The sequence below is a fragment of the Mustela putorius genome, unplaced genomic scaffold (assembly GCF_011764305.1).
Source record: "Mustela putorius furo isolate JIRA1106 unplaced genomic scaffold, ASM1176430v1.1 tig00003845_pilon_pilon_pilon, whole genome shotgun sequence".
Taxonomy (NCBI): Eukaryota; Metazoa; Chordata; class Mammalia; order Carnivora; family Mustelidae; genus Mustela; species Mustela putorius.
Genome location: NW_025421998.1, coordinates 34,064,548 through 34,081,457, shown reverse-complemented (window position 1 = coordinate 34,081,457; position 16,910 = coordinate 34,064,548). Strand labels below are relative to the sequence as shown.

General features: G+C 37.5%; 1 protein-coding gene across 4 annotated transcripts in view; it reads right to left on the bottom strand.

Moving 5' to 3' along the window:
- CDK14 (cyclin dependent kinase 14) overlaps positions 1–16,910 on the bottom strand; it is a 599,713-nt gene that overhangs the window by 392,790 nt on the left and 190,013 nt on the right. For all 4 annotated transcript variants that reach the window (XM_045062692.1, XM_045062689.1, XM_045062690.1 and 1 more), the window contains one exon: positions 8,665–8,744. In XM_045062692.1, coding sequence (XP_044918627.1) covers positions 8,665–8,744 — 80 coding nt within the window. The remainder of the gene's footprint in view (positions 1–8,664; positions 8,745–16,910) is intronic.

Here is a 16,910-nt window from a genome sequence, read left to right as displayed (position 1 = left end):
TGGGTTATATGCTAATTTCATATTCAACGTTTAACAACTACCCAAATGTTTTCCAAAGTGGCTGTCCCATTTGATATTCCCACCAGCAAAGTACGAGGGTTCCAGTTACTCTACATCCTTTGTCAACACTTGGTATTGTTGGGTTTTTTGATTATAATCATGGGTATTGGGTATACAGTCACACCTCACTATGGTGTTAATTTTCATTTAGTTCATGACTAACAACTTTGAGCATCACTTCATGGGCTTATTAGCTACTACTATGTCCTCTTTGGTAAAATACATACTCAAATTGTTTTCTCATTTACAAATTTGGAGCAGTCTTCTAATTGTTGACTTTTGGACTTTCTAATGTAATTTAGATATTTCGGACATGAATCTTTTATCAGATATGTTATTTGAGAATATTTTCTCCTAATTTGTGGCTGATCTGAGAAAGTCTTTAACTTTCATTTTTGAAGGATATTTTTTTGTTACTTGTGGAATTTTTGGTTTATAGGTTGTTTAGTCAACTGCCTCTTGCTTCCTCCTCTGGTTTAGATAACAGGTTAGATCTTAAACATACTTTCCCCTCCCCCCTAAATGTAACAAATTGCTTTACACCTATTGCCTTCAAGATTTTCTCTTTGTCTCTGTCTTTCAGAGACAAACTTAGAGTATGACAAGTGCAAATTTTAGTTTCTTTACATTTCTCCTAAGACGGAGGTCATTTATCTTCTTGAATTAATAGATTAATTCCATTTTTCAACAATTAAAGTAAGTTTTTAGCAATTATTCTTTCAAATATATTTTTGCCCCTCTGTCTCCTCTAAGACTGTCAACTTCCTTTCCAATATACATGACATATCTATTTTTTAATGAATATTAGAGTCTCTTTGTTTACTATTGTCCTTGACTATTCCCTTACATTAAAGAATTTACCTTAATCTAGAGCTTAAAGATAAATGACACTAAATTCTGTCAGTGGTCAAGACACTGGTCATGAATTAATTACTGTGCACAGTTGGTCATCCTTTGACATTTCTGTTAATAGATCACACATAGATCAACAATACAACTTCAAATACTGAGAAATAACACAGGCACCAATGGACTGAATTTTTATACAGCAACCTGTAGCAGCAATGATAATAGTATCAAGATAAGCAGTTTATATGTAGATTATGGACTCCCGTAACTTTTCTAGATTAGAAATTCTGAAGAGAAGAAAGTACCGTCCTTGAAACAAACATTTTAGTTCAAAGACTCCAGTTAAAATCCAAACTTAACTGTTTATTAGTAAATTGTGTGATATAAGATAACTTGTTATCTCCAGGCCTCCATTACCACCTCTTAATACAGAGATATTTATATCTACACATAACACAGGAATACTGGGAGAATTAAATGAGGTAGCATTTTTAAAAGGTAAGCATAGTAGATACTGGAAAACGTCCTTAGAGATTTTTAGCCAATTATAAACACCTCAGATTAGAACTAGTTGTATAATCCTAAAAACATTTAAAACATAAATGTATCACAGCTCAATTTACATTTCCAATAAAATATTTATATTTATATTTCCAAATATAATTGGAAATCTCTATTTCCAAATAAAATAGAAAATGTAATATAAAATTTTTACAAACTTAAAGGGGACAAAAAATAAGTTACTTCATTAAAAATCTCCATCCTTTAAAATTAAAGACATGCAAAGGAAAACATATGATTTTCAGTTTTTAAAGTCACATGATCTAACAGCTTGCAAATTTTTTGTTGATATCAACTGGCAGACACCCATCAAATTATTCATTCTTACAAGGAATAACAATTTTGGCAATTAACATAAGCTTATTTAAAATCAAAGTCTAGACTCATAGATTTTTATCTTCCATTTAAAGAAAAACTTGTTTGTCAAATGTCAAATGCTCTGAAGCAATTCATGTTAATTTTTTCAGTGACAGACATAAAGGATTATTATTAGAGGGCTTAAAAGAAATATTTTAAAAACAATAAATGTGCATCACATTACAGCATGTGTGTATGAAGCATACTGATGATACAATTAAGGATCCTTTACCCAGGTAATGATTCATGCTGTACTATTATTTTAATCGTAAAGCTGTAAGATCATACAGTCCAAACCCCTTCATTACAAAAATGAAGAAATTAAAGACTAAATATGTTAGGTGACTCATTTATGCTCATGTAGCTAGGGGCACAGCCTTCACCAAGACTCAATATTTTCCAACTTGTTCTAGGTTGCTTTTCCAACTGTACTTCTCTGCTTAGCAGCCTGAAAAGAATCCATATACAGTTTTGATCATAGAGGTTTCTGTCCCAACAGTCATGTAATATAGTAGAATAACACTAAAGGATTTGGAATTTATTCGTTCATTCTGTCATTCACTCACTCACACGTACTGAGTCACCATCAGGCATCAGGCATCAGGTACTGGCCTGGATACTGGGTAGAAGACCCAAATTTGCCATTTACTTATATGACTTTGGACAAAAATCTCTTTAGATCTCAGTTTCTTAATTACTAAAATGAAGATAATATCAACCTTTCTCACGATGTTGAAAGAATGACTAAATGAGATTATGTACTTGGAAGTGTGGGGTAAGGTCCCCAATTTAGGTACAACTGATGTGTTATCTGAATTGCACCACCATATGAACAATTGCCACATGAAGGCCAGATCTCAAACATTAACATGATCAGGACTGAACTTCTTATCTTTCCCCTCCTATAACCACCTCTACCCCATAGTGCCTTTTTTACTATTGGCTTCACTATTTATTCATGAATGTCAAAATCTTGGAATATTCTGAATATCCCATTTCTATCAAGCTCCATATGTAGTCAAACGCCAAGCCCTACCAGATATCCCTCTTAAGTCCTTCCCAAACATATTCATCTCCTCTCCTCCTCTTCCCCCTGCCCCCCCTCAACTGCCAAGGCTTCTTTATAGAGCTTTATCATTTTATGCCCTATGTACTTCATTATCTTTTAGTCCCTCTAAACTAGCTGCATAACCTGAACTGAAAATAGGGAGATTCAGTAAAGAGCTGCATGTAGAAGGGTGAGGGGTGCCAGGTGGTTCAGTCAGTTAAGGGTCTGCCTTTGGCTCAGGTCATGATCCTGGGTTCTTGGGACTGAGTCTCGCATCGGGCTCCTTGCTCAGCAGGGAGTGTGCTTCTCCCTCTACATGCAGTTCCCCTTGCTTGTGCTCTCTCTCTCTTTGACAAATAAATAAAATATTAAAAAAAAATTGTTCTCTATTAGAGTATCTAGATTTCTCTTAACATAACTCTTGCCTAAGAAAAGTATTAGGTATTCAAAAATTCACAAAAGATGATAATTGGTTCCCTTCTATCCTTTCACTGGGCAAATCTTAGTCAAAAAAAGAACAAAAACAAAAACAAAAAACAAAACAACTGTTGAACACCTACATTATAGTATCACAGAGCAAGAACACAGACATTTCGAAGTTGTTTGTACAGATGGATAGCCTGGGGCACCTGGGTGACTCAGTCAGTTGAGTGTCCTACTCTTGATTTTGGTTCAGGTCGTGATTTCAGGGTCACGAGATCCAGCCCCGTGTCAGGTTTGGTGCTCAATGCAGAGTCTGCTTGTCCTTCTCCCTTGCTCCTCCCCCCACTTGTGTTCACTCTCTCTATTTAACAAGTAAATATATATTTTTAAAATTTATTTACTTGACAGAGAGAGAGATGGTGAGAGGGAACGTAGCCAGGGGGAGGCTTCCCACTGAGCAGGGAGCCTGATATGGGTCTAGATATCAGGACCCTGAGATCACGACCTGAGCAGAAGGCAGACACTTAATGACTGAGCAGCCCAGGAACCCCAACAAACAAACAAATAAATGAAATCTTAAAAAAAAAAAAAAAAGATGGCTATCCTAAGAAACTTTACTCGTGTTCAAACCATCCCAGTATCTCCTGACTCTACTCTTACCATCAAAATCCATGAAGATATCATATGAGAATAAAAAATAGAAAAGCTGGCCCACAGCACTGCTGCTTAATTTCTCTAAGCTGCCATCAAAAACAGAATGAGTCTCAAAGCACCTGAACCTGAATTAAGCCAGTTAAGCACTCTAGCTCTGAGATAAAATTTAAAGGCTATCTCTGGACATAAATCCAGGTAAGATTAGAGTTGCTGACAAGTATTTCTACTTTAGGTGAAAATTATGTGTTAAAATCTAAATTCCCAGGTAAGCTTCTAAGTGGCAAGCTGCCACTTGAAACCTACTTTCTGCTTTCCTCCTTTAAAAATCTTCCTGCTGTTGACATTTTGTGAATAAGGAAATTGACCAAAATAGCAGAAAAGAGGCAAACTCAAATTAAAGTTCTTCATCTCAATTGAGCAAGCCATGCTACACCCTCAACAATGTAAAGATGGAAAAACGTAAAAATGCAAAAATGAGCATATCCCAAACATCACCCACCCCAATCCTAAGTATTTCAAACTCTAGCACCAGATACACAGAGGAGTTATTTTACATGAATTATTATTATTAGCGAAAGGAAGCAATGGTGCTAGCTTTTGCTTCCACACATACAGAGCAGAAAAATGAGAAAAATAAGACTGAGAGGCGGGAATGAGAAGGCAAGAGAGGAGTAAATTACCAAAACTGACCCAAAGTTTAATTCCTCTTCTTACTATCAGGTCATTTATCTCCATTTTAAAATCACTGAGAAGTCATATTTTATTAGGAAACCTCAAAATACTTCATTTAACGTAAAATACGATGTCATTTTGTAATCTGTTCCTCCAGTCCTCAACAACTCTTGCAGCATTCCCTGATCTCCAGGGTAGTCAAAGCTCTGAGTTTGAAGACCCCGTGGAAAAACAAAACTGTAACATGGAGGGAGATGGTTCCTGAGAGATGGCACAAACCAGCTCCTGGGTTCCACAATCAGGGTTACAGAGGCCCAGAGCCATGAGGTGGTGTTATAGACTGAAGCACGTCCCCCAAAATTCACATGTTGAAGTCCTAACCCCAGGACGTCAGCACGTAACTGTACTTGAAGACAGGGGGGTTTCAGAGGTAATTAGGTTAAACTGAGATCATTAGAGTGGGCTCTAATCCAATATGATTGGTGTCCTTACAAGAAAAGGAAAGTGGATGCAGGTACAGAGGGAAGATGATGGGAACACACAGGGAGAAGATGGCCATCCACAAGCCAAGGAGAAATGCTTAAAATTGATCCATCCTTCATGGTCCTCTGAAGCAGGACCCTGACACCCTGACCTCAGACTTCCAGCCTCCAGAACTATGACACGATAAATTTCTGTTATCTAAGCCATTCAGCCTGTGGTACTTTCTTTCAGGGGCCCTAGCATAGTAATATAAGTGACTTGCCTCATGTTGTCTGCTAGGTGATGGAAAACAGAGCCAGGATCAAACCCAGATCTCCAGACTCTAATATCCATGGGGCTTTCCATCTCACTACATTCCCTTCCAATTTAACTCCCTGTTTTTGCTCAAAGTCCTCTCCCACAAAAGTCTTAACACGTATTCAGCTTGTTAAGGACCACGCTAAAAATATATGTTTAGGCTGAACTCTAGTGAGCTCCACTCCCACATCGCCAAGAAGACATTTTCGTATAGATGTATCACAAACTCAGAGTCCAAAACCCATATTCACTACTCCACAGCGTTAGCACGACACCATTTTGGAACCTAAGAAAGTCTGGGTACAAGATCTAATGCCTTGGACAAGTCATCTAACCTCTCTAAGCCTCAGTTCCATACTCCTAACACAGATTCTATAAATAGTATAAACTCTATACAAAAGCCCTTTGAAAGGCTCATGTGAATAGATAACTGCCCTTGTGAACCACAAAGTGTTAAAAACAACACAAATTATTTCTCTTTCTGGCACCATTTTTTTACTCATTCAAACTCAAAACCACTTATGTTTCTCTCTCAAATAATTTATAACCAGTAATCCACGATGCTCTAGCATTTCTTTCCCTACAAATCATTTTTTGTCACTGCTTTCCAATAAATCCAGGTCCTAATTTCAAATCCGCACAACTTTGAATGACTGATTTATCAGCTCCAGATTCCTCCTCCTCTAATCTGTATCATACCCTAATATCAGATTTATCTTTCTAAAACACTCAGCTCCAAAGGCTTCAGAGGCTCCCAAACTGGGGGAACGAAGTCCCAGCCACAGAGGCCTGCATTCTATGACAAAACTGCCTCTCAGGGCCCATTCCCAAGCCTCTCTCTAGGCTTACCTTGTGCCCAACAGCTTTGCCTCATACCCAGGCAGTATGAACAGATCGACAACAACTTCAGTTTGACCCTACTTGTTTGTCCCCTTGAACTTTCCACTGATGAGTCCAACTGTCACCACTGGATCCTCTAATACCATTATAAACTTTATTTGAACCTTGAACCAAGGCTGGCACGAACAGCAAGGGCAGGCTGGGAAACTGCGGTGTATACCCCGCATATTAGGGAGTGTGCCTGCTGCCCAGTTTCATGTCCTCTTGCTTCTCTGTTGGCCTAGCATCTCTTTGCCCCTTTCCTACTCCCCAGCACTCAGGGTCTACCAAAATCAAATTCAAGAGCGCTTCACCTTGCCTCCCTCCAGAGCCCAATGGGAACCACTGCTCCATCTCAGCCAGTGGTTTCCAATCCCATAAGACTGAGCACCCTCTTTGTATAACAATATTTGTAAAGATGCCTTTACAAGAACATTTTCAGCTAAGTAGGAATGAAGGAAAACAAACGAAAGTGGTATGAACAGCAGAATGAGAGGTGAGAAAGTGAAAACAGAAAGGAAGCCTCTCAGAAACAAATGTAAATTGTAATGATAGTTGTGAGAAACAAATCAGACCAGTGACAGACTACATTTAATTCCCCAATACCTTAATGACATTCTTGCAGTAAATCACTCACAGTTATTTTATTGTGAACCAGCTATAGTTCCCTCAAGGCAAAAAATAATCTGTAGCCTTATGTCAAGATAATTTGTACTTTTTAAAATGTAGTGAAGGGAGTATAATGCTACGTGAAATTAGTCACTCAGAGAAAGACAAATACCATATGATTTCATCCGTATCTGGAATTTAAGGAAAAAACAAAAAACAAGCAAAAACCAGAACAAGCCAAAAAACAGCCTCTTACATACAGAAAACAAATAGAGGGGAGGGAGGTAGGTAGGGGGACAGGTGAAATAGGTAAAGGGGATTGAGAATACATTTATCATGCTGAGCACTGAGTAATGTATAGAAGTATTGAATCACTATATTGTACACCTGAAACTAACATAACACTATTATTAAAAGTTTCTTAAAAATGTAGTGGAAGGGGGCACCTGGGTGGCTCAGTGGGTTAGGCCTCTGCCTTCAGCTCAGGTCATGATCTCAGGGTTCTGGGATCGAGTCCCACATCAAGCTCTCTGGATAGCAGGGAGCCTGCTTCCCCCTCTTTCTCTGCCTGCCTCTCTGCCTACTTGTGATCTCTCTCTCTGTAACATAAAGAAATACAAAATCTTAAAAAAAAAAAAAGGAGTGGAAGGGGGTGCCTGGATGGCTCAGTTGTTAAGCCTCTGCCTTCAGCTCAGGTCATGATCTCAGGGTACTGGGATCAAGCCCCACATCAGGCTCTCTGCTCAGTGGGGAGCTTCCCTTCCTCTCCCTCTGCCTGCCTATCTGCCTACTTGTAAACTCTTTCTCTCTGTCAAATAAATAAATAAAATCTTAAAAAAAAACGTAGTGGAGGGAAAGCTATTAATAAAAGTTCTAAAACTGGGGCGCCTGGGTGACTCAGTGGGTTAAAGCCTCTGGCTTCGGCTCAGGTCATGACCCCAGGGTCCTGGGATTGAGCCTCGCATCAGGCTCTCTGTTCAACAGGGAGCCTGCTTCCCTTCCTCTCCCTCTGCCTGCCTCTCTGCCTACTTGTGATCTCTGTCTTTCAAATAAATAAATAAAATTTTAAAAATAAAAATAAATAAATAAAAGTTCTAAAACTGAACTGAAAATTTCCCACTAATAAAAAGATATTTTATTCTCTTGGGGTAGAGAAACTATGCAGAAATAAAGCAAAATATAAAACAATTTTATTATATAAAAATTAAAACATATACGTAACAAACTATGTTGTTAAAAGAAATTTTTAGAAAAATGACAGAATGAAAGAAAATATTATAAGATAAATGATGCTAATATATAAAGAGTATCTCTAAATCAATAAGAATAACCAATAGAAAAAATGGTAAAGGACAGGAGCAAAGAAATCAAGAAAGAAGAAATACAAATGACTAATAAGATAGGATGAGGCCACTATTTATAAGGACTTTTCTTTAAAGTCATGAATATAAAGTAATGTTTAATTAATGTGTACCTTAGAAACCCTACAAACAAAACCAGGAATATAAAATTCCTTAGTCAGCTTTAGTCTCACCATCAATACACAGAAGGTTTCCCCCACACACACCTGAGTATACAGCAGGATTGTCTTATTTTATTTAACATGACTTGACATGATTTCAAGAGATACTGATTTTTAAATTTCCGTTTACACTTTCCAATGAGATATAACCATATAATTTACAAACTCTGCATATGCAGAGGTGAGTAATATTTAAACAGCTACAGACATCAAGTAAACACAAAAGCAAAGATAACGAGAAAATGCCTACCTTCCCTGATAGCTGTAAAAGGTGTACCTTCTTCTTCTTGCAGCCTAATCACCTTCAGGGCTACCAACTTCCCATTCACTCTGGCGGAAACAAAAGAAAAGATGAGAAGTGAATCCATGAAAATATGTTCCCGTTATGGCGCTAATTTCCTTACGATTTATATTTTATGCATTTTTGCACTGAAAATGTCAGTGACTCAATTATGCTGCCACAACAAGATTAATTTCAGTAAGGTTGGGAATTTTATATCATCATCATAAATATTCACATTTTAAATAGTCCCATTTAAAATATTCACAGTAGCCTCATCTAAGATTTCACCAAAGTTTTCTATGATTCACTCTATGTTCCTTCCAGAATGAAACTAGTGCTTAACAAAATCACCAAACTTGATCAATTATTCTCAGATTAATTAGAAATCAAGAAGTTAAAATAAATCTCCTTAGTTTTTCCAAGAGCTCCTTCATTTCCTTGGTTAAAATGTCTTCATCTTCAGTCTTAAGCCGAGGTCATTCAAGCCCCAAGTTCAGAAGCCTGACTCTCAGACTTCTATCCTCTTTCCGTTCTTTCCTCCTCTTTCTCTATCACCCATTCCTCCCTTTCTCATTATTTCTCTCTTTTTTTTTTTTTTTTACTAGAGCCTCCTAAAATTACATTTGGTTTGAATGTGTCTTATGATACATACAGTATACCATCAAAATAAAAGTTATGAATGTTTTACTATTATAAGATTACACAAAACCTATCCAAGCAGATGGTTATTCCAGATGCATTCTAAATGTGTATTGGCTCTAATTAAAAGTCAGATTGCACTCGGCAGATAACTTTTTTATCTAGTCAATTCTGTGAACAAATACATGACAATCTACATTGGTCTTCTAGGTAAATGCTCTCCTTTACCTTTACTAGGCCTAGCAGCATCCTTTGTTAGTAAGAATAGATAAAACAAGCACACACTGCAAATGTAAAAGGTACAAGAAGGCATTTGATGAACAGTAAGTCTCCCTGCTACACTCCTTCAGCGCCCAGCTCCCGTACTGTGAGGTCACTGGTTACCATTGTTCATATACACTTAACCACACACACACACACACACACACACACACGGTAGTATGCTGGACAGAGTACACTGTACATCGGTTTTACCTTAATAAATTTGATGACTTCCTCATAAATTCATAGAGAAAACTTTCTATTACTTTTGAAAGACCACAGGGTACCCCTTCGTATAAGTATAGTATACTTCATTTAATCCCAGTCTTCTACTGATGGACGTTTCGCACATTCCCAATTTTTTACTACTACAACAGTGATGGCGATAAATATTTGTGGGCATGTAACTACATTCGTTTAAAAAAAAATCTGTTAAGATAAATTCCTAAAAGTGGTATTGCCAGATCAAAACGTATGTGCACATCTAAATTCTAATTCTGATAAATAGGGTAATAAAAATTACCCTACGTGGAGGTTGTACCAACTTAGACTTCCTATACAGAGAATGTACGAGCTCCTTTAAGCCCCTTCACCTAACTATGTTAGCAACCACTGACTCTGCCAATCTGATAGATAAAAATGGTTTCCCACTGCAATTTTTTTTTTAAGATTTTATTTATTTGACACAGAGAGAGACTGCAAGAGCAGGAACACAAGCAGAAGGAGTGGGACAGGGAGAAGCAGACTTCCCACCAAGGCAGACACTCAGCGACGGAGCCACCCAGGCGCCCTTCTCATTGCAATTTAAATTGCAACCACAAATCTTCAGAGTTTATGGAACCAGCAAACAAGAATTCATGTGGTCCACAGAATCCAGCACCTGAGTCTGAAGTAAAGAATGAGAATGTTTCTTTTTTAAGAACTGCATCCAATTGGTCTGGTTTTGCTCAAAATCTGCCACAGACACAAAACCTGAAGTCCAAGGAATTCAGCACAGCCCGACAATCCTAGTGGCATTCCTCATTGCATGAACTGTTGAAACTTTTGTTGGTTACCCTAATGGGCGAAGGCCATCTAATTAAAAAGCTCCACAACCTACCATCTTCTCAAGGTTAGGAGCTGTTTTTCCTTGTCTTTCAGCTGGAATGACAAGCCAACTGCTTTTCTGCCCTGCATCCTTCTCTCCTCAGTACATTACCTTGATTTTTTCCACTCCTGACTGTGCTCTAGGTACCCAGGTGCAGGCAAAAAATTGATAGGTACATGGAGTTCAACTGGAGACTGTACCTTGTGCTCTCACATTGTCCTTTATGACTATGGGGGGCCTCTGGCGGGGCTTGAGGCTGGGATGCAGTCAGTGCTGACATCTGCACAGATTTTTCTCAGCCCAGTTGAGCTCATCACTGGCTCCCCAGAGGAGGCAGTAACTGATTCCAGGAACTGCTTGGATCTTTCCCCACATTTACAGATATTTCCCCCTCACCCATAAAAAAAGACACACAACCTTCTTCCCACAAAGCTTTTCTACTTCCCTTGAGATCATTAACTTATATGCACCATGAACTGAATTCTAGAATTCAGGGAATTCATGCTTTTGAAGGTCATATACTTAAAACACTCTCAAACTGTGAAGCATAATTCATTCCCCTCTAATACACTAAAAGGAGAGAAACCTTCAAATGAACCAACACTTACTCTTTAAATGCAACTAGAGGTAGAACACCTTTAAGTAATTTCATATACTATGTGCATTATTTTTGTGATGAAAATTCCTTTAACATATTTATTATGGTAATTGCATAAAAAGAACAAAATCCAGATTAATGGAATTCTGATTCTAAAGCACCATTCTCCATGAGTTGAAACTCTAAGTATTAATTTCTTATAGTTATGATAATCACAACAGCTAAAAACACTGAGTTTTTTTTAATTAAATTTATTATTTTTTTATTAACATATAATGTATTTTTATCCCCAGGGGTACAGGTCTGTGAATCACCAGGTTTACACACTTCACAGCACTCACCATAGCACATACCCTCCCCAATGTCCATAACCCCACCCCCTTCTCCTGACCCCTCCCTCCCCCCAGCAACCCTCAGTTTGTTTTGTGAGATTAAGAGTCACTTATGGTTTGTCTCCCTCCCGATCCCATCTTAAAAACACTGATCCCATCTTAAAAACACCATCTTAAAAATACATATAATATGTATTATATCACATAACACTAAAAATTTCCTTAAAATGTATACTAGACTATTAGTTCCAGAAATGAAGGAACTCTTTCTGTTTTGTTAACTGCTATGTGCCCAGTGCCTAAAACTGCTTGGCACAGAGTAGACTCTCAAAAACTTTTATTGAGTAAATATTAATAATGTTAATATACTGATAATTCCTTTCTTGTACCTGAAAGATAACTCAAGAAAAAAGTATAGGGGCATCTGGGTGGCTCAGTCAGTAACCATCTGCCTTCAGCTCAGGTCACAATCCTAGGGCCCTGGGATTGAGCCCCGTATCAGGCTCTCTGCCCAGCGGAGAGTCAGCTTCTCCCTCTCCCTCAGCCTGCTGCTCCCCCGCTAGTGCTCTCTCACTTACACACACACACACTCTAATTAATAAATAAAATCTTAAAAAAAAAAAGAATAAAGTATAGTAATTGTTGCTTTCAAAAGTTTCAGAAATCTCAAATTTTAATAAAGTTTTCAGTATCTTCTTCCTTGTTTGGTTTAAGTATTTATTGTCCTTTTCCAAATTAAATGTGTAGCCTCTTTGATTCTGACACATGTGGATATGGCAAGTTTTCATTTCCTTAAAGTTTTAGAGTTTGCAGAACGCTCTGTTAATTAACCCTTTTGCACCCAACAGCCATGTTTCAAAACCCCATTATCCTTTAGCTACCTGTGTCTAGACCACGAATCAGTATCTTCCTCTTCTTCAACTACTTTAGTAGTCTTCCATTAAGAATCATATTAATTATCAAGTTGCTCTTTAACCTTAGAGTCCTTATGACTTTCTCTTTTCTTAATTAGTTTTTCTCTACATGTCTAGATACTCACCAACTACTGAACCCTTCAGTTCTAAAACCTTAGGAAAAATGTTAATTCACCCACTTCACTTCTGGAAAAAATACCTTTGGGGAAAATAACATTACCAACTTTCTAATGTTCTACCTTTGATGCATATGTTTCTATGAACTTTAGCATAGACTGAAATACTTGAAATTCCAAGTTAATAACTCTAACAAAATGTCATTTTTTAAAGACATCAAAAGAAGATATCTGTTATTCTATAAAAATAACACAGAGTAACAGAAAAGCTGTTTACATCTAATAACTACCTTGTGTAGTTTAAACTATTTTATTAAATATCCAAAACATATACTTCAAACATTGATTTAAGTTCTTTAGAATAATTACAAAATTCTAATTGATCAATAAATTAGAGCTGTTTACAGGAAAACACTGAAGATTCCTCTTTAAAAAGTCTCATTAATTAAATCAAAAGCTAATGAACAGAAGGCAATCAAAGCTTGATTGGCAGTGAAGACATTAATTCAGGTGATTAACACAGTAAAAAAAGAAAACAACTTTTAATTGTGTTAATAATACCACAGAACATTCTATCTGAGGTACTGCCAGGTTTTACCCAGTTGTCCTAAGCTATTTAAGGTGCTGTTTTAATTTTGGAGATTCTTTACTATTCTCTAATTCTTCCAACAACTCACTCGGCCCAGCTGACTTCTGGCCCACGGATGACTTGAGGCATCCTTTACTCCAAGGTCACACAGGAAGCGCTGTCAAAAGCAGGATGAGGGAGAGCCAGGGGAATGCCCAAGTACAGGGCCAACCACACACAGAGACATGGCGACACTGGGTGTCCTGGGAGAGCCATGTTCAAGTGAATCCAGCTTTCAGACTAGCTCTAATCACAAATCCAAATCTCAATGCACTTCAGAAATGCTGTGGCAGTTCTGTATGCCCTAAGTTTGTAAATAATAAAGTTCTCTAATTAAAATAAGAAGAGGTAGGAGTTTTGAATAAGGAACACAGCCTGCTCATTTCTTCATGTATTTGTTCATCCAACATTTGTGAAATGTTCCTATAAAGGAAAATACCCCATTTAGGGTAAAACTTCCAGGTTCAGAAGATGATGCATAGAAAGAGTTTCCTTATGAGCAAAAATACTCAAAGGAAAGCCCAAAGGTTCTCTATTCCATTACTTACTTCAAATTCATAGGATAATTTGGTACAATAAAACAAAATTACAAATATTATCTAGGTCATCTTTGAAAATAGTGTCCATGTGCTAACACCTTGAAGAAATTATGTCTAGAGGATACAAAGGAAATTAAGGCAATATACCTAAAAGAAATTTAATATACTCTGGAAAATTTAATATATTCTGCCTCTCTTCTATTGTGATTTTGTCTCAAGAGAAACTGCTAGAAAATAATACCAAGTGCAGACAGATACAATGCTAGTTTCCTTACTGTATTTGTCTAGAAGCAACAGAAGGAAATGTAGATAAAACTGAGAAAGTGACAACAGCAAACCAGAGTGTATCAAGGACAATATATTGGGCTGAATTCAAATTTTCAGCAAAGTCATTAAAAATATTTTAAAGGTACTATTAATAGTGTTTCTTTTATTAATAGGGACACCAGCTAAAGTGCTTACTTACTGTATAACATACATACCTCAAAAATTTAAAACTTACACTTGGTCCTGTTATCTCCATCTAAATTCAGTTTTTATTCAGGTGTAAATTGAGAACTCATCTCAATATTACTAAATCTCTGCAATTCTGCAATATCCTAAAAGTGCTATTTACTGTATTTTATTCTGAAAAAATAAATTAGAATTTCAAAGTAAGTTGCCAGTAATCACACTTCATGCTAATCTTTATCAATACAGAGAGAAGTTGACTAATAAAATCTGAAGATTAAAAAGAGAATAGTATAATGGCTATTTATTAAAATGTGACTAACAATGCAAAAAGACTGAGAATTTAATGCAATGAGAAGTCTGTTCAATGGACAATTATAACCTTTTATAAAAGAAATGATTGCTAATAAAGCATGACTCATCACTGCCAATGTTTCATCAAATGTACAAACTGATGATACTTTGAACCAAATTTAGAGTGACATATTATTGTTCATGGGAGAAAACAATAATCACATTTCAACAATTTTAAACCAGCCAACTCTGCACCTTTCCAAAAATAAAATCTGTCAACAAAGGATTTGATAGTCATTACCCTGCAAGCAGAAGTGACCTCAATGATCATTCCGGCTCCCAAGCAAAAAGATCCTCACTGATTTGATTGTTAATCCTTGTCCTCTCACTCTCTGGAGCAAAGCAGCCCCTCAAAGACTTGATGGAACTCAACCTCCCTAAATTACCGCAAATTTTTTGGTTCTTACGTTAAGCCAAAATTTGCTTCCTATAACTTCCACTCTCTGATTCAAGTTCTGAATCCACAAAGACTAAACTAAATGCTCTTTTGTAAGATAGTTTATCCCATAATTAAGTTTTAATATCCTGCCCCTAAATCAACAAATTGATAGACAGTGACTCTGTGCCTGGGATAAAGGGCAAACAACAGAGACAAGATCCTTGGATTTAGGTGTCACCCAGGAGACAGACATAAAAATGTCAAAGAGAAACAAGAAGTTCTCACTTGTCCAAGATGAAACAACTTAAGCATCACTAAACTAATATCTGTGATTGAAAGCTATCAAACATGTTTAATTCAATAAGTTTATAATGCAACAACAACAAAATAACCAACTCATGAGTCACATTTGGAGGGTACTACAAAATGATGTCGTTAATACCAAAGTCATTAAAGAGACTATATCAAGCATTTACCTTCCCTCTTTATACACTTTCATATATACTTTATATACTTTTATATACTTTATCTACTTTCATATACAGAGACTATATCAAGCATTTACCTTCCCTCTTTATATACTTTTTCATATACACGGTCCTTCACGCTAACAAAATAGTTGATATATGGGGCGCCTGGGTGGCTCAGTGGGTTGAGCCGCTGCCTTCGGCTCGGGTCATGATCTCGGGGTCCTGGGATCAAGTCCCGCATCGGGCTCTCTACTTGGTGGGGGGCCTGCTTCCCTTCCTCTCTCTCTGCCTGCCTCTCTGCCTACTTGTGATTTCTCTCTGTCAAATAAATAAATAAAATCTTAAAAAAAAAATAGTTGATATATGGAAGCTTCTCATTATAGATGTACTGCACATGACAAATGAAGAAGGAATGACAATCTGAATAACACCATTCTTTTTTTTTTAATATTTTATTTATTTATTTGACAGAGAGAAATCACAAGTAGATGGAGAGGCAGGCAGAGAGAGAGAGAGAGAGAGGGAAGCAGGCTCCCTGCTGAGCAGAGAGCCCGATGCGGGACTCGATCCCAGGACCCTGAGATCATGACCTGAGCCGAAGGCAGCGGCTTAACCCACTGAGCCACCCAGGCGCCCTGAATAACACCATTCTTAACCATAAGCACTTAATGGATTATTAATCGTTCCTAAAATCACAAAAAGAGGCTATCAGATAGTATGCACCTCCTGATGGAAGCAGACATCTCCACCCACAGAACAACACCAACCCGAAACTAACCAAGTCTCAATCCAACTACTTATTTTAAGGAGATAAGGTAACAAGTTAAATGATACCACTGGGATACAATCAGAAAATCTAGAATATAGGAAATTCTTTAGGAAAACTGAACCTGTCTCTTCAACAAATAAGTTTCAAGGAAAAAAAGGGGGAGGAACCCATAGACTAAAAGACAGTTGCAACAGCCAGGTAGATGGAACAACCATACAAAATCTCAGAGGCAGAGAACACAATGTGTTAAACAAAAATATAAGAAGGAAAGAGTGACTGGAGCTTCTTATTGTTGGCGGTGGGGGGGAAGGGGGGGCATGGGGATGGAGTTAGGGAGGTCCCTGAAAAGAGGAATGGAAGAACCACATCACAGAGGTCCTTAAGAGCCACAGAAAATAAAGAGAGGAGAGGAGAGGAGAGGAAAGGAGAAAACCACCGGGGGAATCTCAAGAAAGGAAATGTTATGATTAAATTATGTGTCTGCAGCTCACTCCCTATGGTATAGAACGGCATGAAGGAGCACACCAGTGAGGAGTACACCAGGAAGGGAGGGCAGGAAGCTGTTGCGGTCCTGTGGAAAGATGGTGGCCCCAAAAGAATAGTGTTTGGTAACAGCAATGGGAAAAGGGAAAAGGACATTCAGAAGACTGAAACAACAACCTATAAGGATAAACTGG